The sequence below is a fragment of the Phyllobates terribilis genome, unplaced genomic scaffold (assembly GCF_046119375.1).
Source record: "Phyllobates terribilis strain yellow unplaced genomic scaffold, ASM4611937v1 Scaffold_3__8_contigs__length_932513732, whole genome shotgun sequence".
In the NCBI taxonomy this organism is placed as follows: Eukaryota; Metazoa; Chordata; class Amphibia; order Anura; family Dendrobatidae; genus Phyllobates; species Phyllobates terribilis.
The window spans coordinates 668382472-668407107 of NW_027362763.1; the positions used below are offsets into that span (position 1 = coordinate 668382472).

Here is a 24636-nt window from a genome sequence, read left to right on the forward strand (position 1 = left end):
GGAGAATTCTGTAATTTTTATCATAGGCACACTTCACCTGTGAGAGACTGAATCTTTAAAAAAAATCCAAAAAATTATTGTGTGATTTTTACGTAATTAATTAGCATTTTATTGCAGGAAATAAGTATGTGATACAATAGAAAAACAGAACTTAATATTTGGTACAGAAACATTTGTTTGCAATAACCGAGGTTAGACGTTTCCTGTAGTCCTTGACCAAGTTTGCACACTGCGGCAGGGATTTTGGCCCCCTCCTCAATACAGATCTTCTCCAGATCTTTCAGGTTTCAGGGGTGACGCTGGGCAACATTGAGTTTCAGCTCCCGCCTAAAATATTCTATTGGGATTATGTCTGGAGACTGGCTAGGCCACTCCAGAACCTTGAAATGCTTCATACGAAGCCACTTTGCAGTTGCCCTGGCTGTGTGTTTCACGTCATTGTCATGCTGGAAGACCCAGCCACGACCCATCATCAATGCTCTTACTGAGGGAAGGAGGTTGTTGGTCAAAATCTCGCAATACATGACCCCACCGATCCTCCTTTCAACATGGTGCAGTCATCCTGTCCCCTTTGCAGAAAAGCACCCCCAAAGTATGATGTTTCCCCCACCATGCTTCCCGGTTGGGACGGTGTTCTTGGGGTTGTACTCATCCTTCTTCTTCCTCCAAACACGGCAAGTGGAGTTGATTCCAAAAAGTTCTATTTTGGTCTCATCTGACGACATGACCTTCTCACATGACCCCTCTGGATCATCCAGATGGTCATTGGTGAACTTCCAACGGGCCTGGACATGTGCTGGCATGAGCAGGGGGATCTTGCATGCCCTGGAGGATTTTAATCCATGACGGCACAGTGTGTTACTAACGGTAATGTTTGAGACTGTGGTCCCAGCTCTCTTCAGGTCATTGACCAGGCCCTCTCCCGTGTAGTTCTGGGCTGATTCCTGACCTTTGTCAGACTCATCCTTACCCCACGAGGCGAGATCTCACATGGAGCCCGAGACCAAGGAAGATTGACAGTCATCTTGTGTTTCTTCCATTTTCTAATAATTGTGCCAGCAGTTGTTGCTTTCTCATCAAGCTGCTTGCCTATTGTCCTGTAGCCCATCCCAGCTTTCTGCACGTCTATAATTTTGTCCCTGGTGTTCTTTGGTCTTTGCCATGGTGGAGAGTTTGGAGTGTGGTTGAGTGAGGCTGCGTGCCCACTATGCGTTTTTCAAGCGTTTTTGCCGCGGAATTTCCGCAGCGAAAAGGCTTAAAAAACGCTTGGTAATACGTGCCCTGTGGTCCCCAATGATAATTTGCATGTGCTTTGCACATGCTGCGGAAATTTCTGCTGCGGATTATCATTGCGGAAAAATACGCAGCATGTCTATTAATTTTGCGGACACGCAGCGTAATTGCCCCCATTGACTTGCATTGAAACGCATATTATCCGTGTCAGCACATTTGCACAAGCGGATATTATGCGATTCTATATGCGCATGGTTCCCGGGTCTGGAGAAGAGGAGACAGATGTTTTTTATACAGGTAACGAGTTCATACAGGTGCAATTAACACAGGTAATGAGTGCAGAGTAGGAGGGCTTCTAAAAGAAAAACTAACAGGTCCGTGAGAGCCAGAATTCTGCTGGTTGGTAGGTGATCAAATACTTATTTCATGCAAAACCTTTAAGGGTCGGGGGGCTGTATTAAAATTGATTTTGACATGGGGTCAGTTTCTCGTTATGCCCCTGGCTGAGAACGAAAATTTTAAATGATTGGAGGAAAGGAGCTTCTCATAAATCACTTGTTGTTTGCATCATACTGTAGATGCCTTTATTACCATCAACCCTAGTTATACATATTGTGGGAGTTTCAGCTCTCTGGTAGCCGCATGGATATGCAAAGGGTTTTTATATCAAAACAGAATAAAGTTTAGTTTATTGTCCTTCATAAACTTTACAGCTCCACAATGAAGCTGCCTTTCTTCATCACAAATGAATAACAAAACAGTCCTTTCTCTGGGTAAGGCAAAGTAAATCACACGGTTTCACCATGATGGTATTAGAGGAACCTCTCAGACTGCAGTACAGGCTATCTACCAGCTCTTTCTTTCTCAAGCCTCAGCACACTGCTATCTGAACTAGACCAGGTGTATTTTATTAGGCCAGTAAGACCCCGGACTGTTGTATGGGAACCACCTTTCCCACTCTGGCTCTTCTGGTCGCTCCTAAATCCTGGAACCAAAATCAAGTAAAAAATAAAACCATCTCAGTAACACATACTTTCCATCCGGGACCCTACCTCCCGCCTTCTTACAATATCTATATAATAATTATATGTTTGTTTCTTCAGGTTCCTTATGTTCAGGATGCTTTCCTTTTTTTAGCTGATGGTCCTTTCCATCAGTGACCCCCCGAGGATGGAGAAGGACAGAGACCACATGGCGGCTCGGATATTAGACCTCACCCTGGAGATAATCTACTGGATCACTGGAGAGGTGAGAGCTTCACATCACATCACTCTGATCTCTAGTAATAAAGCCGGAAATGACGGGAAAGGTGAAGGATTCTCGGCCTCTGTGTAGTGATCGGCGTCTCCCCATACACAGGATCACACAGTAGTGAAGACGTCATCTGGGGAGTGTGTGACCCCCCGTGTGTCAGGAGGGCGGAGCAGGACCCCCAGTGACATCACCGAGCCTCCACCTCATTCACTGATACATGAGCAGAAGATCCTAGAACTGACCACCAGGATCACTGAGCTGCTGAGCGGAGAGGTGAGCGCTGCCGGGAATGCTGGGACATTATACAATAACGCCGGGGGAGGGGTCTGCTAATGACGGGTCATTGTGTGTGTCAGGTTCCTATAAGGTGTCAGGACGTCACCGTCTATTTTTCCATGGAGGAGTGGGAGTATCTAGAAGGACACAAGGATCTGTACAAGGACGTCATGGTGGAGAATCACCCGTCCATCATATCTCCGGGTAAGAGGAGACCTTCCTGGGTTGTAGAGGAGAGAACAGGTCTGAGAGTCGTCTAGATTCCCCATCATCTGCTCATCACATATAGACAATGTATTCAGACACTGCGGTTATTTCCTATAGATGGATCCAGTCCGAGAAATCCCCCGGAGAGATGTCCCAGTCCTCTATATTCCCAGGATCGGCCAGAAAAGGAGGAAAATGTCCCCCGGGATCATCAGGTAGATGGGATGAGATTTCTGTAAATCCTCTGTAGATTGATGTAATGAGGCTTCTAATAAGTCATAGATCCCAACCATCCCGGATTCAGCAGGACTGTCCCGATTTGTGGGCTCATTCCCACCATGTCAGAGCTTTGTCCCGGCTTCTAATACTCACCTCTCCCCGACGATTTCATTGCCCCAGAACACCTCCGATGAAGGGGATGGGACTGATTCTCTCTGCACTGTCATAAATTAAATTATGATATTCACTTCTCCTGTGATCGGTTCTGCTCTGGACTCAAATGCTCGTCTCCATGTTCTCAAGCAGCGGCTCTAGTTATGAGCCATAGCCCATAATGATAAACATAGGAGAATTTGGTAATCTTGAGATGTATTGCAGGCAGTGAACCCAAAAGCAGATAATACATGTACATTGTAAATAGTGGTGTATTTCCTTTTACTTGTATACTGAGGTGAAGAAAAAGACAGATTTTTTTTTTTGTTCCTATAAAACTACTAAAAATAATAAAAAGCAATTACAAAAATGTAATTTTCTCTTTTTTTTTTTAGTCTCCCCAGGTCTCGAACCCACAACCTTCAACATTACAGGCAGAAGCTAAAGCTACTAAGCCGCAGGCTCTGGTGATGTCTCTGGAAGAATTTTGTGTCATTGATCTGTATTGCAGGCTCTGACTCCACAGACAGATGACATAGAAATACATCTGTACATAGCAGTGTATTACTATGTATCTGTATTCTAGAGGGAGAAAACAAAAAGATTTTTTTTCTTCCTATAAAATTACTAAAAAAAAGAATGAAAAACAATTACAATATTATCAGTTTTAATTTTCTTTTTTTTTTAAAAAAAAAATAATAAACACCACAAATCAGAAAATAACATGGACATATTTGGTATCCTTGTAATCGTAACGACCCGCACAACACAGCGATCAGATTATTTATGGGGATCAGGAAATAGCGTAAAAAATGGTGTGATAAATACATTTTAATACTTTTACTATTACTTTTAATAGTACAGAAAAGCTTTGATTCTGTGCTTAAAAAATGCAACACCGTTTTTTTTCCCCTTGTTCTTTTTAAGCTCCACATAGAAACCTATAGAGAAAAAATGCACCAAAACTGCAGAACACAGCACCGAGGGCACAGTTTTCATGAAATCACATCCACTTTGCTTTGGACATTAAGGCCGTGTTCACATGTAGCGTAAATGCTGCTTATGTTCTGCTGCTTTTTTTTGTACAGAAATTTTATTTATTTGTCCCAACAAAGTGGATGTGATTTTATGGATACTGCACCCCCTGTGGTCTAAAGACGCTGCTGAATTGTGCGGTTTTAATGCTTTTTTTTCTCTCTCATGTCTTCTATGTGGAGTCTAAAAAAAAATTGCATGTCAAATACTGGAGATACTTTATTAAGTGCAGGATCAAACCTTTTCTGTACTGTAAAAAAACACACTAAAAACGATAACGGGAGAAGATTGTTATTGTGTGGTTTGGTGCGTGTTCTGCAGAAAACAAAAAACACAGTATTTCTGCAACGTGTGAACACGGCCTTACAGACGCCAAATAATCAGATGTCGTATAATGAAGCTACATAACGATGAGAAAGTTCTGGCGGCGGAATATAAGAGATTCGCGGACTGCTGTCCAGCCGGCAGGTACCATTAACCTGGTTGCTGGACTGGAGTCCTGTGAATAGATCCGCTCATCTCTAGTCCCAACCGAAGTGGACAGTTCCGAGTATACCCCGAGTCCGGACTATACTCAGGGTTAAAGCTGCCTAGTCTTGATTATACCCCGGGTATATTATGGCCTAGGCTATTTCATACCCCCTCGTGCCAGATTATAACCCCCTCGATATCAGTAGCCTTGAGTGATATACACAATAATAATTTAATTTTTCAACAGGAAAACTATATATTCTTGTACCTTGTTAGCGAGTAGATAGAAAAATATTTCGATTTGAGAGTCCTCAGTGGTTGATACCTTTTAATGGCTAAATGAAAAGATGGTAACAGATTGCAAGCTTTCGAGACTACGCAGGTCTCTTCATCAGGCATAGTATACCACAAAATCTGAAGAGTCACATATTTATACACAACAAGACACAGAAATAATGCAACAGATGAGACAAGTGACGTAAAGCAGAACTATTAGTATGGGAGAGGGATAAACATTTGTGGCCGTAAATATTGGAATAGTTCATAGATAAAGAGTGTGAAAGTTTTATTATCCTGCGATTAAAGTCTGATCCGGGACCGTGATGACCCCACAGGTTTGAGGATCACATTCCTTAAATGATGTAGAATGACATCAATCCATGCCACACAATTCATTCCCGCTCTGAAGGAAAAGAAAATAGAATAAATCTACCTGTGGCCAAACATTTAGAGAGCAGGCAGAGGGAAAAGGCAGATGGATGGGAGACCCCGTGACATCATCGAGGGGTCCCGATTGTTGCCACGGTGACCCTATGTCATGACGACATCCGGGTCACCAGGCACTATCAAGGTAGTTAGATCATGCGCAGTGCATGATCTAACTAACTTGTGTCTGAAGGACTGACAGCTATAAGGCACAGTAGTGATCCTGAACTGTTATGCCTTATAACAGCAATCATACTGCAGAAAGTGAAAGTCCCATAGTGGGACTAAGTAAAAAAGTGAAAAAAAAAGTTGTAAAAATATTTTTTTAAAAATCACAAAATAATAATAATAAATATATTGCACCCATAACTAAACATCATGACCAAAAAATAAAATAAACAATAAAAGTACAAATATTTGGTATCGCCGCATCCAGAACAACCCAACCTATAAAACTGTCCCAATAGTTAACCACTTTAGTGAAAAAAACGGTAAAAAACAAGGAAAAAACGATGCTTTATCATCATACCGCCAAACAAAAAATGGAATAACATGCGATCAAAAAGACGAATACAAATAAAAATGGTACCGCTGAAAACGTCACCTTGTCGTGCAAAAAAAAAAACAGCCGCCATACAGCTCCATCAGCCGGAAAATAAAAAAGTGACACCTTTCAGAATAAAGCGATGCAAAAATTGTTATTTTTTTCTAAAAAATAGTTTTTATTGTGTAAAAGCGCCAAAAGATAAAAAAAACTATATAACTGTGGTATCGCTGTAATCGTACTGAGCACAAGATAAATGGGAACATTTTACATAACATTTTGGATCACAATAAAAGCTTCGACTCAATCCACAAAAAAAAAGCAAGTCCCCACTCAGGTCCGTCGTCTATTAACGGAAATATAGGGGATTCCACGTTACTAAGAGCACAAAGGCTATGGAAAAGCGAAATGCCATCTAAAATCTATCTGATTTACAAGGGCTTATACCCCATAGGGGTATATTCTGGAGGGGTATAGTTTGGCGTAGGACAGTTTATCCCCCGGGGTATACTCTGGTCTGTTACATCGGATTTGGGTTTGCGCCCAAAATTTTCAAATGGGCGTGGATTTGGGCTGTGGTCAAAATTTTCAAATGGTAAATAGGCGTGGATTTGGGCCGTGGTCAAAATTGCAAATGGGCGTGGATTTGGGCCATGGTCAATGGCCAAAAATTGCAAATGGGCGTGGATTTGGGGGGGCATGGCCAAAATTTTGCAACTGGTAAATGGGCGTGGCTTTGGGGGCGCGGCCAAAATGTGCAAATGGTAAATCGGCGTGGATTTGGGCATGGCGCACTATGTGCACTGCATAATTTGTCCCTCTTTCTGTTCTTCAAAAGTTGGGAGGTATACATAAACTTCTCTGCCAGCCGTGGAGTGTACACTGGGCAGTCCTTGCACTAAAACCACCTGCCTGATCCTTTTTTCCCTTTTTTCTTATGTCTATAATATTGGACTCTTTCAGGAAAGTTCTGATAAAACGACGAGTGAACCCGAAAAAAAACCATCATCAGCGTCAGTGACTGGTAAGAGCCGCTTCTAAATCTTTACTGTGCTGGACAATGGGGGAAAAAAATTCCAAGAGCAATGAAATGGCCATTGTGTTTGGGGTTCTGTTTTTAATGACCAGGAAATATTATTCTCCAGGCCAAATTTTTGTATAGCTTTTTTTTTTTTTGGTAAATTGGAAAAAAAAAAAGTGGTTTTATCCCCCCATTTATGAGAGCCGTAAAGTTTTCATATTTCCATCAATGGAGCATTGTGAGGTGTTTTTTTTTTTTTTTTTTTAACGCCGACCTATACTTTTCAATGGTGCTATTTTGGGGTACACGTAACGATTTGATAGTTTAGGGGAGGCACAGTCACTAACACATGTTTACTGTAGGAGTTAAATAATTTTATATTGTGATCGGACTTTTACGGGCGCCGTGAAATATGTTTATTTTTTATTTTAATTTGAAAAAAAAAAGATAATATTTTTTTTTCCCCACGATTATTTGCTTTTTTTCGTGTAGAGATTGCAAATATAATTTTCATTTTTTTCATTTAGATTTTGATTCTGAACTATTCAGATGTCGTTCTACTGAGTGTCGGGGTTTTGATACTCACCTGTAGATGGGACGTGTAATTTCCTTGAATTGCGACTGTTTTATATACTTCTTTCTGTGACGCCTGAGGAAGAAATCAGATCGGTTTTGAAACGCGTTGCTGTCTTTTATAAATGTTTGTTCTTTTTCTAAACTTTCTCAGCCTTGTCTTCATCATGAAAGCGCCCACCGCAATCTTTTTTTTCTCATTTTTTGCGTCTCAATTGATATTTGTTAAAAGTTTTCTCTTTCCCAAACCCCTTTTCTGCCCCTACGATGCTTGCAAAGCACCTGCTAACCCCTGAGGAGTGCCATCCCTAAAGGGAGCTGTAGATAATTCCCAGTCCCAAAAATCACTGCCAAAGGGAGGCATATTTTTGTAAAAATTTTCAGGTGATTCAATCTGCCTAGCAGCTTTCCCCAGACCCCTCTCTTCATTCACGAACATGCTGCCAATGGGAGCAAAAAATGTAATTTGCGGCCAGACTCCCTTGCTAGTTAGTGCCGCTTACTGCCTTATTGCAGCCATCCTCGGAGCTTGCACGTGTTGCTGCAACAATCCAGTGCCCAGTTGGTCAGAATGAAGTGTCTGACTGCCAACTATAATGACGAACTATGATTCCGCCCAGGAAGCTTGTCATTGTGTTGTTGACGTGCCGCAGTTGTATCTGAACCTTGTGTTGCTGCTGGATAGGAGTATGGAGTGTTACACACCTGTCCCGGGTATGGTTTCTGCTCCCTTCACCCCGATCTGCTAAACTTTCTTGTGCTTCATGTCGTGCTTTACAAGTCGCCCAGCGTACTTCCATGTGTTTTAGCTTTGAAGACCTATAGAAGGCCACCAAGACACACACCTGTGTCTTGGTATTAAGACTTTTAGTTTGTCTGTTGACTGCTCTCTGTCTGTGATTTTCAGGATATCTCCTGGTTGCCTTCAGCTTTCAGTACCTCTGTAACCGGTCCGCAGTCTCCAGGATATCTCCTGACTGCCTTCAGCTTTCAGTACCTCTGTAACCTGTCCGCAGTCTCCAGGATATCTCCTGACTGCCTTCAGCTTTCAGTACCTCTGTAACCTGTCCGCAGTCTCCAGGATATCTCCTGACTGCCTTCAGCTTTCAGTACCTCTGTAACCTGTCCGCAGTCTCCAGGATATCTCCTGGCTGCTTGCAGTTTTCAGTACCTCTGCAATCTGTATGCAGTCTCCAGGATCCCTCCTGTTTGCATGCAACTTTTAGTATCTCTGCAACCTGTCTGCAGTCTCCAGAATGTCTCCCGGCTGTCTGTGGATGCCAGTACCTCAGTTACCTGTCTGCCCGCGGCTTTTAGTACCTCTTCCACCTATGTGTGGTCTCCAGGATGTTTCCTTGCTGCCTGAGGCTTCCAGTACCTCAGTTACCTGTCTGCCTGCAGCTTCAAGTACCTCTCTCACCTTTTTGCGGTTTCCACGACCTCTGCTACCTGTCTTCAGTTTCAGAACCTCTGCTACTTGTTCCGGGTCTTCCAAGACTTCTGCAACCTGTATTCGGTCTTCAGGACGTTGCCTGCGTGCTGCTTCCAATACCTCTGCTAACAGTCTCTTGTTTGCCTGCCGTCTCCAGCCCCTCTGCTATCAATGTCCTGAGTGCCCGTCCCATCTTCCGCACTGACGCCTGTGCCCACACGCCTTAACAGTGAGGAACAATTCCCTGCTGCAGAATATTCTGGCAATTGAGCGAGAAGGTCAGGAGGAAAGGGCCTGGCTACTTGTACTGATCATGCACTTCCAGCCTGCGTCAGAAGTTCATCACTGTGCACCAGAAGTGATGCAGCTGCTGAACAAAACGTTTGGACGCTGCCATTACCACATGGGTCCAGTGACTGCGGGAGCAGGTTACAGTTATACTGGTCACACCTGCCATGTCAGACAGCAACGCAGGAACGAGCAAGCTGTAGGACAATCACATATGGTGGGTTAGTGGAAATATCTGGTGGACATGCTGGAGAACTAGCCGGGGAGCTACTATGAAGACACACAGCAAGGTTAGGGGATAGACCCAGAGCGTGATCTTAAGATTTAACACAGGTTTTGTTTACCATGATATCTCCTGGCCACAACAACTTTCCCCCTCAGCTTCTTTCGATCAGGATACATCTTCCATCCGGCTCAGTGATGTCTCCTCTTCTCTTGCAGACGCAGACGATGTCTCCACATTCGATGCAAATGTCAAGATTAAGGAGGAGGAACCTGAATCAGAAGAGTGGACTACTTTCATCATTTCCGGTAAGTTGAGTCCCACCTCACCTCACAATCACTACCAACCACTAACTCCCATTTCCCCATTATATAATTAGCTTTTAGTTCCCATTTCCAAATTATTCATATCCTTAGGTTACTCCCCGGCGCCATCTCAAATCACCTGTGCTTCACCTTTTATGTTAAAACCTATTAATCCCATATTCACCCCCTGACCTTAAGGTCACTCGGCACCACTTATGGCTCCTCACTTACAAATCTCTAGTCAATTGTCACTTTTTTTTTCTACCGCAATCCTTACCCGCCTGCCCGCCCCCCTACACACACCTCTTCTTTTTTTGGCTTACTTGACTCCATGATTGCGGCCCTTAATTGACTGCTGATCGGCTATATCAAAGCCGATCGATTGTCTTTTAACAGCCTGTTTGGACAGTTTGTCGCACTTGTATGTACATAGAACGATCGTTGAAATGATTGTTCTGTGTGTGCATAGACTGTCGCTGGTTACACATGACGACGTGCTGCCGAGAATGATGATTTTTCAAACAAGCTTAAAATTAATTTCACACCACGAACGGATATTTTTTTGGGTGATTGGTCACTGTTTCGTCAGGTGAATGGCCGCTTGCTTACACTAGCCGATTATTGAGAAACAAGCGTTCGTAAGAGCACTGGTTCACAATAATCAACCAGGGTAAATGCACACACTGGCAAGACCCACTAATCAAAAACTTCCAGGTCCCTCCTTACACTATTGGAAGTCATATAGTTATTAGTGATGAGCGAGCACTAAAATGCTCGGGTGCTCGATGCTCGGGTCGAGCACATTGGAATACTCGGGTGCTCGACCCGAGCAACGAGCCCAATGTAAGTCTATGGGAAACTCGAGCATTTTTCTGGCGTTCCCCCCTGGCGGTCTGCAGAAGGTCAAAAATTGCCCAAATCGATGGGAACAGTGCTCAATTAAACGTCAGGCAGGCAGAATATATAGGCAGACAGGCAGGCAGGGTATATAGGAGGGTGCATGAAAAACATAGCAGGGCACTTGGAACACACTAGTGCTCTCCGATTTTCATGCAAAAAAGCCGGCAATTCATCAGCGGCATACGTCGGTACCCAACAATTTAGAACAGAAAGAAGAGAGTATCACACATAGATTAGATAGATAGAAACATGTCAGTCACATATATATGAAGTACAGTGATAGTGTTGATTACTGTACTTGTCATTTAGTGTTAAAATAAAGGATTTATTAAAAAAAAAATTGGCGTGGGGTTCCCCGTAATTTTAGTCTCTAGCGGAGGTTAAGCAGACGGCTGGGGCAGATGTTTGAAGCCTGGGAAGGGGGTAATACCCACGGAGCTTCCCAAGCTACTAATATCAGCCCCCAGCTGAATACCTAGCTAGCGCTCCGCAGTGTCTCTGAAGGATGGCATGCTGGATGGCAGCTTTCTGCTACCATCCAGCCTGCCATCTCAATGCCATTCCAGCGTGGGAGAATTCTCCTGCTCAAGCGGTGACGTCATTTGCCGGCACCGCTTGAGCAGGAGAATTCTCCCACGCTGTCAGTGACGTGCATGAGGTGAGCTGAGTTCATTGGACATGAACTCGGCTCATCTGGATGCCGTCACAGCCAGACACTGAGGAGCTTCACTGAGGAGCTTCTCAGTGTCTGCGGCATGGCAAGCTGGATGGCAGCGTTCTGCTGCGATCCAGCCTGTCATGTCAATGTAGCAGAGCTGGAGCTGTCCTGGGAACCATGGAAAGGTAAGGATGACGTTGCTTTATTATTTTTCTTTTATTGCAGGAGATCGTTGGCTTCAGCTGGAATGGGCATGACGGTAAGTATAGTTTAATTTAGAACAATAAAGAATTGTGTGTTTATTTCAATTAAAGGACTTTATTCTGGGTGTTTGTGTTTTTTTAACTTTGACTATGGGGTTAGTAATGGGGGTGTCTTATAGACGCCTCTCCATTACTAACCTGGGCTTGATGTCAGCTGGCATTATAAGCTGACATCAACCCCAGCCCTATTACCCCACTGCCACCGCTACAGGGCAGTGGGAAGAGCGAGGCTAAGTGCCAGAATTGGCGCATCCTATGGCTGCGCCATTTCTGGGGCGGCTGACGGCTGGTGTTTCTAGCCTGGGAGGGGGCCAATATTCATGGCACCCTTCCTGGGCTATTAATATCAGCCCCCAGCTTTGCTAACTATAAAAATAGGGGGGACCCGAAGTCATTTTTTTGGGGGTGTCCCTCATTTTAATAGCTAGTAAAGGCTAGGTATTCAGCTGGGGGCTGATATTAGTAGCCTGGGAAGCTCTGTGGGTATTACCCCCTTCTCAGGCTTCAAACATCTGCCCCAGCTGTCTGCTTAACCTCCGCTAGAGACTAAAATTCCGGGGAACCCCACGCCAATTTTTTTTTTAATAAATCCTTTATTTTAACACTAAATGACAAGTACAGTAATCAACACTATCACTGTACTTCATATATATGTGACTGACATGTTTCTATCTATCTAATCTATGTGTGAAGCTCTATTCTTTCGGTTCTAAATTGTCAGGTACCGGTGTATGCCGCTGATGAATTGCCGGCTTTTCATGTTTCACTGTGAGCACTGTTCCCATCGATTTGTGGTTATCACTGTAATGCCACAACCACCATGGCTGTGACATTACAGTGAGTGGCAGACAATCCCTGCATGATTGGTGCTCTAAATAGCGCCAAACATGCAGGACGGGGACCCGAGCTCCCGCCCGAGCATCTCGAAAGTACTCGGCGAGCTCCGAGCATCTTGAGTACTGAGATGCTCGGGCGAGTACCGAGCAGTGGCGAGCATGCTCGCTCATCACTAATAGTTATACTAGAACTGTAGAAAAAAATCCCTGGTTCGCACATCCAAAAATCATACGCTGCTCTAATGCCATTAGGCAAAAATGCACAAAACTGAACATGAGGTTCTTAGTTAACATCCTGATCAGACTGTATGAAGCCACCACCACGTCACGGTGAACCTCTCAGTGGCTCCCTAACGTTTTACAGCCTTAAAGCTGCTCATGTTCATCTCATGCTCAGTTTTGTAAATTTTTGCCTGGCGGCATTAGATCAACGTATGATTTTTGGATGTGCGGTCCATGTGTTTTTTTTCTACAGTTCTATCATATATTTCAGGCCCTATAGACTTTGGCCTGTCTATCGATTGGTTCAGACCTTACACACTATCTCCGGATACATCCACACTATTGCAATTGCCATCGCTACTTCTTTTGATCCTCTTTGATTGCCTAGCTATCGATACACAGATCCAGACATTATTAATCCCTACCTTTTTAGTTCTGGCTTCTGTTACCCTCTGTATTTGATTTCGGAAGAATTATATGATCCAGATATAAACATTTTGCTGTGGTTTAAGCAAAAGATTATAGTTTAGGAGCCGGATCTTTGCATACAAAAAAAGTCATGAATAAAGATGACTGAATATATCTGAGTGCAATTAAATTCTATTTGAATTTTACAAAAATCTGCATTCGACAGTATGCAGTTTTTTTGTTATTCACTTCCATGCGGGTTTGGCAAAATGACATCAAATGACCGACATTTTTCTGAACTGGAAAAGGTACCAAAATGTTAAAAATATAGAAAAAAACAGTCACCTTACCATTCACTTCTCCGGCCACTCCGCTCCTCACTGTCACCCATCCAGTACTCACCACATGTGCATGCAAGGTTATGGCGCACGTCATGATGCCCTGACCTTCAGGGCAAGCGGTGGCGATCTGAAGATATGGTTAGGACCAGACGGGTGACAGTAAGGGGTGGAGGGGCCTGAGCGGTGAGAAGAGTGTTGTCACAGAGGGACTAGACACTGTGGGCGCTTAACTGATCCCTCTAACTAGGGGGTGCCTAATCTATCAATGTCTCCCAGATTACTCCTGAAGGTGGAGATGCCGGGTTTACGTGCCTTGCTATGCTCTTATATTAACCCTTATCTGTCCCCTCCCCCACCCAGGGAGGTGTGAGGCCAAAGTGTATAGGATTACACTAACCAGACAAACAAGGGAAGATGGACAGGGATAAATGAAAATCACAATCATATAAAATATACTCACCAAACAGCAGAGTGAAACACAGGTGAGGTATAGGAAGGAGAAACCAAATAGAAGAGGATGAGGATGAACACACAAACAAACTCCAGAACCAGGTAGTAAGAACTAACACTGGCAATTCCCAAGTGCCAGTGGCAAGCATATATAGCAGAGGGAAGTGGCCAACACTGAACAGCTGTGACAATCCAGGTTGGAAAGCTCCAGGAGCTTAACTGAACAGGGTAACCCTAACAATGCCAGAGCAAAAAAACCTCGACTGTTTAGTATGATAGTAAAGCAGTTCTAACAATTGCAGGAGTTCGGGTAACCAAATGCTGCAATCTTCTGGCCCCTCTCAGTCGCGGTATCCCCGTTACAAATATAAGCTTTTTTTTTTTTTATTTTCACATCTTACATTTAGTATGCTCTGGAGAGACTCCAAAGCTTAATAAGGGACAGTAAATTTGAGGAGAATAACCTCCCTGCGAATTGAATAAACCTGGAAAATCCACCTGAACTAGAATTAGAATCCACTCATTTCTCGTCATGAACACTATGATGTTTTATTTAGTCGTTCTTTACTTTTCTACCTCTATTTGTAGTATACTTACTCAAATTGAACATCATCTTGACTGTAGTATTGCTACTTTTCTCCTTTCTTTATAGTGTCAATAAAGTTTTTTTTGTTAATAAAAAGGTAACTAACATATTGTTTGCAAAAATAGGATTTTTTTTTTCCCCCAGGTGACGAGGTCACAGACTCCAAGATGGCTTCAGCTAACCTGATAGGCAAAGAAAGACCTAGACAGAAACGGGGAGGGAAATTTCAAAGTGGAAAACATTTTAAAAAGAAGTCTAATATTTCCTCTAATGCGAGAACTCCCACAGATGAAAGGCCATATTCATGTTCACAATGTGGGAAATGTTTTTGCCACAAGTCGAGTCTTGTTAAACATCAGAGAAGTCACACAGGGGAGAAACCATTTTCTTGTCCTGATTGTGGAAAACGTTTTAGTCAGAAACCTCATCTTGTGAAACATCAAAGACTTCACACGGGGGAGAAACCATTTCCATGTTCTGAATGTGGGAAGTATTTTAGTCACAAATCAAATCTTGTGGAGCATCTAAGAAGTCACACAGGGGAGAAACCATACTCCTGTTCAGAATGTGGGAAAAGTTTTGGCCACAGATCGGGGTTTGTTATACATCAAAGAATTCATACAGGTGAGAAGCCATTTTCATGTCCTGATTGTGGGAAAAGTTTTAGAGACAAATCATGTCTCGTTAAACATTTTCGCATAACTCACAGATTGGAGACACCATTTTCATGTACTGAATGTGACAAGTTTTTTAGTAACAAATCATATCTTGTGAAGCATCTAAGAACTCACACGGGGGAGAAACCATACCCATGTCCAGAATGTGGGAAATGTTTTAGCCAAAAAACTGGTCTTATTCAACACCAACAGAGAGCTCACACGGGGGAGAAGCCATTTTCATGTCCTGAATGTGGGAAGTGTTTTAGTCATAAATCGCATATTATAGAACATCTAAGAATTCACACGAAAGAGAAGCCATTTGTATGTTCGGAATGTGGGAAACGTTTTTCCTTCAAATCAGGTTTTATTAAACATCAAAGAACTCACACAGGGGAGAAGCCATTTTCATGCAGAGATTGTGACAAGTGTTTTGCCAACAAATCCAATCTTGTTAGACATCAGAGAACTCACAAACAGGAGTAACCATTTTAAAGGGGTTGTCCACTACATAAGGACCAGCAGCTTTGTGTCTTGACAGCTCCATACTAGTCGTTTTCTAATATACTTTCATAGCCAGCACTGTTTCTGTGCCCACATCACAGTCCAGTTGCATGACCCTCTGTGTTTTTTTCCTTCATTGTCTTCTGTTCCGTCCGATAAACCCGCCTCTGAGGCTTTGGATTGGGACTCATCTCAGCAGAGTATATAGTACAGTCACAGTATACAGTTCCTGCACTGCCCCCCTCCTTAGAAAAAAATAACTGTTGGTCACGTTCCTCTGTGTTTGAAATATGTCCACCATAAATCAGTGAAAAGGAGCTAAAAAAAATAAACTGATAAAAAAGGGTTACAATGTCTATGGAAGCAAAAAGCCTGTATAAGCTACACGGTGCAACATTTGTAATCGAACAAAATAGAAACATTTTTAGAACAAAATACATGTATTTAAGTTAATGTGTGTATCCGTTAAAGGGCTGGTCTGGTACCTAAAATGTCCTTTCTAAATATCTGTCTTTACAACCTAATCACTTTTGTAATTAGCTTTAGTACACATTTTTCCCTATCTAGCTACTCCCTAAATGTGTTTTGTTTTTTTTTTACTTCACTTCCTGTAATGTTTCATTTGAGAGGAGACTCAGACAGGATGTCACAGGAGGCTGGGGCTGCACTCGCTTCCCCGCAGCGTCTATATCCCTGCTGGAACAGGGCACCATAAAGGGGAAGCGCTACAGTTACTTATTACAGTTTTTTGCATCGCCGCCCTCTGATGATGTCCTGGATCCATGGTGATTAATGCTGCAGGAGAGGTGAGTGCAGCGCCAGCACGTTGCTTCCATCACCACCTTAGCTTCTAATTGTGAAACAAGACGTTTCAGTGCTGCCCCACAGCTTCTAGAACTGCCCTCAAATGAATCTTTGTTAGGGGGCTGTGATCGTACCTGTGTGTGTCACTCCCTGATTATGATTCATTTGAAGGTGGTGCTTGAAGCTGTGGGGTGGCGTTGGTGTCACTTACACTGCTTCTGTCTCCACCCCCTGATAACTATCTGTTGCACAGAAGCTGCTGCCGTGGTGGGGACAGATGCAGAGTCCTGGCGCTGCACTCACATCTCCCACAGCAGCTATCACCATGGATTCAGGACATCTTCAGAGGGCGGTGATGCAAGAAACTGTATTCAGTAACTGCAGCGCTGCCCCCTGATGACATCCTGTCCTAGGAGGGGTGATAGACAATGCAGGGAAGTGAGTGCAGCCCCAGCCTAATGTGACATCTCGTCTGAGACTCCTCTCAAACAAAACATTACAGGGAGTGAAGTAAAGAAAACACTTTTCGGGATTAGATAGATAAAGAGAAGTGAAGGGTACTATATAATAAAGCCATTAACAAACGTGGTTAGGGTGTAAAAATAGATCATTAGGGCATTATAGGTACCGGAACACTCCTTTAAGCAAAGTATTTGTGGTTCTCTCTGATGCAGGCTCCTACTTTTCTGCGTTGAGAGGTTCATAATATTGTATTCGGTTTTCCTCTACAATGATCATCCAGTTGTGTTCCTGTAGGATGAGGATAATGTTATATTATAAAATATTAACTTAGCATTCTATGTTATCCATTATGTTTTTATTATGTGTAATGTATATTTTGTGGTCCGGTCCTTTAAAGACATTATTAATAAAGGATGTTTCCTTACAACTGGTAAAATTGTAGCATGATTGCGAAAGACGGAAGACAGACGGAAAATCTCTTACGACAGAATCGCAGTCATCTACTTTTGCTTCCAAGAAGATCTTTCATTTGTGAAGCAGGACAATGGACAACTGGATTCAGGTCATGTAGTGGGTTTTTAGAGGCCAGATATATTAAAAATAAGCTAACAGTAATACAGACATATTTATTTTAAAATCAAGGAATTACTAGATAAGAGTAGGTAGTTGCTACCTATCTGCCTGACTCGTTCTCCGCCGGCACAGAGAGATCACAGACGTCCGCTGATTTCACGTCGACAGAGCAGCGGTTTCTTTTCCTATTGACATGGTGAGACTACTGGTGTCATGATGATTGACAGACAGCTCCGGGTTGCCGTAATTCTGAGAAGTTCTAACAGCTGCTTGACCGATGTTCACATCTAGTAACACATCACTCCTCTCCTGTCCCCCCTACCGCTTACCACCCCCTGTAGTGAGGAGGCTTTATTGTAGTACCACTGCAATCTTTTTCATGGACCATTCAGAGGCAGCAGTGATCAGATTCAATGACAGTTATTGTAGCTACAGAACTAAAACTAAAAAAACAGTATAGCAACATAATCACAACATAAGAACTAATTTTTAGTCCTTATCCCTAATATTTACTTTGTGACCACTGTTTTTTTGATATTATATACAGTACGCACATAGGCGGATTATAATGAGGGGAATCTGGGCTATCGCCCGGGGCCCGAGGCTCGGGAGAGGGGGGGGCCATGACCAGATTGCCCTAATTATAATGTTTTGTGCGGAGGCAGGGGCAGGTTTGGCAGGGGGCCGCACTGTACCTTTTAGATGCTGGCCGGGCGGCCACATTACAGGGAGACAGACACACCCCTGTACGCTGTGAACTGCATCTCCAGGACTGACATCACACAGTGGCGCCTGGAGCTGCATCATCCTGCCGGAGAGGAGCTTGCGGATCAGACCTCAGTGAATGGCGGTAAATATGAGGTCTGGGGAAGATGTCTGAAGTGAGGAGGGGGCTGCAGGACGCTGCTCTCCTGGGGCTCAGTGTGACTTATTGCAGGATTTTGACCTTTGCTGCAGATCAGGTCACTCTGGGTCAACGGCTCCAGCATAACCAGATCTGCAAGAAACTTCAGAGTCCTGCAATAAATCACACTGAACCCCAGCAGAGACCACAGACATCGCATACAGGATCCAGCGCTGACTGATCAATCATGAACCTACAGGACATCACATACTATACTGATCCATATATGATATGTGAGGTCCTGTAGGCAGGTGTGATCAGTACAGTGTATATCCCTGTACAAAAAATGTTATATCCAGTATACAGATTAGTGTACAGTATTCTGTGGTACAGACATCAGATGGGATATAGCAATGTGTATAGTACATAACATTTGATGTCTGTATCACAGTATATAATACTAGCTATTGAACCTGTTCTACACCCGGGTCACGAGCATTTTTAGTGGTACATTTTTGGCGCCATTTTGTTTTAAGACAGTGTCTGCGAATTCTCATATACAGTGTCTTCAATAAAATGGCGCTGAATAACGTGGTAAGTGCATGCGCTGACTCCGACACCATTTAATTGAAGTATTGTGCTACAAAATTAAAGGGATCCTTTCAGGTTAACAGTGTTATTATACTGCCCAGAAGCTGAATGCAGTGGGGGGAAAATTAACTTTATTCTCCTCGCCAGCATTCGGTTTCAGTCATGGGGACGCTGCCGGTCCGGTCACCGCTCTGAGTATACAGAGCGTCTGCTGTAACTGAGCCCCCGGCCCTGACTGACACTGGCTCTACATTGAGACCGGCTGTCAGTCAGGGCCAGGATTACAGCGGTTGCTCTGTATACTCAAAGTAATGACTGAAACGGCGCCGGGCCAGACCCCATGACTAAAACCATATGCTCCCCCATCCCGGTATATGCTCCCTCCCCATCCTGGAATATGCTCCCTCCCCATTCTGGTTCCCCATTCTGGTATATGCTCCCCCATCCTGGTATATGCTCCTTCCCCATTCTGGTTCCCCATTCTGGTATATGATCCCTCATCCTGGGATATGCTCCCCCATCCTGGTATATGCTCCTCCATCCTGGTATATGCTCCCTCCCCATCCTGGTATATGCTCCCCCATCCTGATCCCCCCCATCCTGGAATATGCTCCCCATCCTGGTATATGCTCCCTCCCCATTCTGGTTCCCCATCCCGGGATATGCTCCCCCATCCCGGGATATGCTCCCCCATCCTGGTATATGCTCCTCCATCCTGGTATATGCTTCCCCATCCTGGTATATGCTTCCCCATCCTGGAATATGCTCCCCCCATCCTGGTATATTCTCCCCCATCCAGGTCTCCCATCCTGGTATATGCTCCCCCATCCAGGTCTCCCATCCTGGTATATGCTCCCCCATCCAGGTCTCCCATCCTGGTATATGCTCCCCCATCCAGGTCTCCCATCTTGGTATATGCTCCCCCATCCAGGTCTCCCATCCTGGTATATGCTCCCCCATCCAGGTCTCCCATCCTGGTATATGCTCCCCCATCCAGGTCTCCCATCCTGGTATATGCTCCCCCATCCAGGTCTCCCATCCTGGTATATGCTCCCCCATCCAGGTCTCCCATCCTGGTATATGCTCCCCCATCCAGGTCTCCCATCCTGGTATATGCTCCCCCATCCAGGTCTCCCATCCTGGTATATGCTCCCCCATCCAGGTCTCCCATCCTGGTATATGCTCCCCCATCCAGGTCTCCCATCCTGGTATATGCTCCCCCATCCAGGTCTCTGATCCCGGTATATGCTCCCCCATCCTGATCCCCCATCCTAGTATGTGCTCTCCCATCCTGCCTGCTCTGCTGTTCTTCCATCCATACAAAAAAAAAAAAAAACCAAACACTCCTACTCGCCTTTCCCCTCTCCCTTGCAGCGCATCCTCGAACTCCGGCAAGGCTGCAGGAGATTGCACCTGCGCATACATGAACTACGAAGCAGCCTCGCCGGAGATCGAGGGATGTTTCATAATGGCACCAGAGATGGCGGTATGCGATCAGCACTTACGCACCCCGTGATCTCCGGCATCACAATCTTTTATCCTCGTCCTCCTCCCTCTCACCTGTAACGTCTGATGTGTTCTTCTGTCTCTGGCCAGACTGCGCAGGTGCATTACACAGGCGCAGTCTATAGAGGCTTTAGACAGATGGACACATCCATTATAGATAGTCATGTATTCTCATATAGACTGTACAGGGCCGTACCTAGGGGAAGAGGAGGGACATGTGACCTGGGTACAGTCGTCAGGGGGGTGGCTTCAGGCCACCTCATGCGGTGGTCATAGGTGTCTCCCAGGCAGCTGCATTTTGCCGCCCCCAGAGAGGGATTCGACTGTTCTCTAAGCTGGCTGTGGAACCGACAGTCGATCAGAGAAGGGAGCTATGTATGGGCTCATACTGTATATAGAGAGTTATGTGCGGACTCATACTGTATATAGAGGGATATCAGCATACTTAATTCTGCTCAATATTAAGTCATACAATTAATATAATTTTTTTTAATTATTTTGTTAATATTAATATTGAGCAGAATTAATTTCAGCCTATTAGTTCGGCATCCACAACAGTCATGGTCTCTCATGTGGCCCCTTGGGAAAATTAATCTCCCACCCTGCTCTACTATATATAGTGCTATGTTATGTATAGGGCTGTACATAATGGAAAAATGTTTTCGTCATTCTCTGTCTATAGATGTGATCAGAACATGATCTATCAAAGGAGATCATGTGACGTGTCACGTGATACATCGGGTGCCTGAGGGGGGCCCACACCTTCTAAACTTCTTTTTGTGTAAGCCCGTGGTCTTGGACCAACTGGCCACTGTGACCCCCTGACATGGAGATGACCCATGACCACTGCCCCTACAATATGCAGGGGTACGGTGACCGAACGTGGATCATTAGTCCTCTACTTACTAGCAATGTATAGGAACACCACTGCACCAAGCCATATATCTCACCTCTTACATCTGGCTACCCAGGGGACTGGACTAAACACAGCAGAAAATACAATCCTGAGTGTCTCAGCAAGCTTGATCCATGTATGCACTGTCCTATTTTTCTACTAGAAGAACAGAGGGAACTAGGATATGAGAAAAAAGGAAGACCACTTGAGGCTTGCTCGGATTATTGACCAGCTTGCCTTTCCCATATGAGCAGGTGATAACGCTCCATGTGCCGGAGATCCTAGTCTAGACCAGCTGGCTTATTTTCCTCTTGCAGACCCCAGAAAATCCAAAGAATCGTCTGGCATCAATGTACAAACGAACCCCCCCCCCCACATGAGATGACCGCACGTATGACTAACTATCACCGCAACCAGAAGTTTAAGGTGCTGTTGAGCCTCCACCAATAGCACGTGCTGCATCACCTGCTCCAGAGCAGACGGCAGAACAAGCATCAGCTTTTCCAATAAATTAACCAGAAGTTGTCCTGGTATTGTATGTTCCATAGCATCCTGGTTGGCGTGAGCTAGGAAACGAAGAGGCGAAAGAAAACAGGTGTCATTGATGGAATTAAAATTCAGCTATGTACAATTGTGTTATGACAGCAGAGGTGAACAAAGCAGAACACTAACACAGGCTGATAGTGTCGCTGTCAGAGGCTACATCATCCTGATGTGACTGAGCCTAGTGATGAGACACATGTACCATTACTCCAGCTGCTTCCTCCCCACCGATATGCTTACCAGAGACAAATGAGGTCAAGTGTGACCTGTGTTCGGTACTACTACCGGAAAGGTTGCTGTTGGCAGTGGCGGTGGTGCTGCTGCTGGCAGCTCCCATATTTTTAGCCATGGTATAGGTTTTTTTTCTATCACTCTACTATGTCTGCTCCAGTGCCACTTTTTCATTCAACATGCACAAGTATAACATTTATGTTGTTTACAAATTTTTTTTACCACACTTGGCCAACCCTTTAAAAATATGTAATTGACGCGCCCCCTGGGCCGTGTGTGCACGCGTGTGGGTTACCCGGAGCCGGGTCTCTTGTGGGATGCTGGGGGTTGTAGTCTCTGCGTGGCGGCGACCCGGTCCCATGGCTCAGGGTGGTCAAACCAGTGGCAGTCTTTTATAGGGTTTTTATGATTTAATGTCCGACTACGCCACCCGTGGATTGCGGTCAGGGTGTACCGCCGCTGCGAGGCAGACCGCTGAGGCTGGTGTTGTGTGCGCAGCAGAGGATGGGACAACTCCCCACGGGAGGAGTATAGCCTCAGGGCAGTGAGTGTGGATGATGGGAGTGATGGTGCACAGGTGAAGCAGGAACGACTCAGAGTCTTTGCAGTGCAGTTCAGGGTCTTTACTGATGATTATAAGGCAGACCCTCCCGGGAGTACTGGCTAGCATAAGGGGCCTGGTCAGTCTGTGAACAAATAGGAGTTCCCCTGGCCAGGTGGAGTTGTAGGCCTCCCCATCTGTCTGCACTCTTCCTGGCTACCTTGCTGTAAGCGAGTGGAAGTAGCCCACGTCCCTGAGTATACCGTGTGGTGCTCACCCGTATAGCTGGTGACTTGGGGCCTTCTGATAGCCTCTGCTCCTCAATGGCGGTGCTGGTCCCTTGCTCGTGACTGAGCCTCCGGGCTTCTATGGCCAGAGGACCTGGAATCCCCTGCCGGCTGGTTTCTGCTGCTGGATTTAGAGATCCCCACAGCCTCGGACTCCGTTGTCCGGTCGTAGTGTCTTCAGCCAGGACGAGCAATATCTGCTTCCAGTCCCTGGCAGAACTCCTAGCTGCTGCTTTCCCTGTGTCTGGAACTTCACTCCAGGCTCTAACTTTCTCTGCTAACCCCGCCCCAGATCCAGTTTATATAGGGCAGGTTCCTCCCCTATCTGGTCTGGGACAGGAGGTGTTGCATGTTTAAGGGCTCCTGACCAGGAAACCTCCCACTTGCTCTCAGACGTAATATTTCTATTACTGTGGTAACCAGATCCCTGGGGTGCCACATTCCCCCCTAGTGAAATTTAGTACTCCGGGACTAAACACATTTTTAAGAAAAACACAAATACAAGGGTAGAAACAATAACAGGAAAAAGTACATTTTGTCTTGATGGTCACGGCATTTCCGTAACCGGGTGTCCATATCACCCAAGGTGAAGTTTTAGAACGGAGTAGGGGACCTGTCCAAAGCAAACCCCAAACGTTGGCCCTGGGCGTGGCTGCAAGGCGAAGCGAACTACTTTGGACCACACGAGGCCACGCCAGACAGGTTTTTCTTCCGTGGCCGACTTCGCAAGAGGCACCAAGTGCAACTATTTACTATGTAGTTCCGGCTATTCAGCGTCCATAACCTGTCAGTCCAAATAAACCTGCAGGGTAACTAGAGAAACATAATTACTAAACAGGCAACAAAAACATAAACCATTTTCAGCATTTGCAATTTACAGGTTAATCCACATTACATTCTAGATTTTCCAGCGAGCGGGAATTTGTCCTCTAGTGCTCCGGGTGGACCTACGTAGCCCACTATCTAGCTCTGCATTACAGGGTGTAGGAGGTGTTGCGGGTAGGCCTGGCAGCTTCCTGCATACTCTCTGGCTTACTAGGGGCACGACAGGCTCACTACTAGCAGAGGGTTGATTCTCCTGGGCTGCTTGTATGGATCCTTCTGCCTCCTGGGCTGGCAGCTCTCCCGACACTCCCTGTTCTTCTGTAGGCCCTTGAGGGGCTGGCTGGAGAAAGGTGATGATGGGTACCACAACTGCGTTGTTGATTTGAGTCCAGGACCGGGGAAAGTCTCCGAGTACGGTACTGATCATTAGTTCCTTTTCCTCTGCGGGTTGAAGGATATCCTGGTCTTTTTCAGCACCTTGTAGCTGCTCGGTACACTTCTTCAGGTGGTCTCTGGAGACAGTGGCTGTGGTCTCTCCTCTGTCCTTACTGATGACACATACTTTTGGGTTCTCATGGCTTGAGGGCAGTACGGTGTACGGGTCCTTCTCCCACTGGTCATCCAACTTGTGGAGCCGTCTCTTCCTCTTCAAGACCTGCTCTCCAGGTGCCAGGGAAACAGTGGGAGCATGTTGGTTATAAGTCCTCTCTTGCCTTCCTCTTGCTTGAGACAGACTTCGCTCCACGGCCTCCTGTACTTTCTAGTACTGCT

General features: G+C 45.0%; 1 protein-coding gene across 1 annotated transcript in view; it reads left to right on the forward strand.

The window, feature by feature from the left end:
- LOC141257321 (uncharacterized) overlaps positions 1–24636 on the forward strand; it is a 112418-nt gene that overhangs the window by 41901 nt on the left and 45881 nt on the right. Inside the window, exons 2-9 of the mRNA XM_073671760.1 lie at positions 2337–2481; positions 2593–2760; positions 2844–2967; positions 3088–3185; positions 3738–3809; positions 7061–7121; positions 9853–9942; positions 14748–15741. Of these exons, the coding sequence (XP_073527861.1) occupies positions 2374–2481; positions 2593–2760; positions 2844–2967; positions 3088–3185; positions 3738–3809; positions 7061–7121; positions 9853–9942; positions 14748–15741 (1715 nt within the window). The 5' untranslated portion in view covers positions 2337–2373. The remainder of the gene's footprint in view (positions 1–2336; positions 2482–2592; positions 2761–2843; positions 2968–3087; positions 3186–3737; positions 3810–7060; positions 7122–9852; positions 9943–14747; positions 15742–24636) is intronic.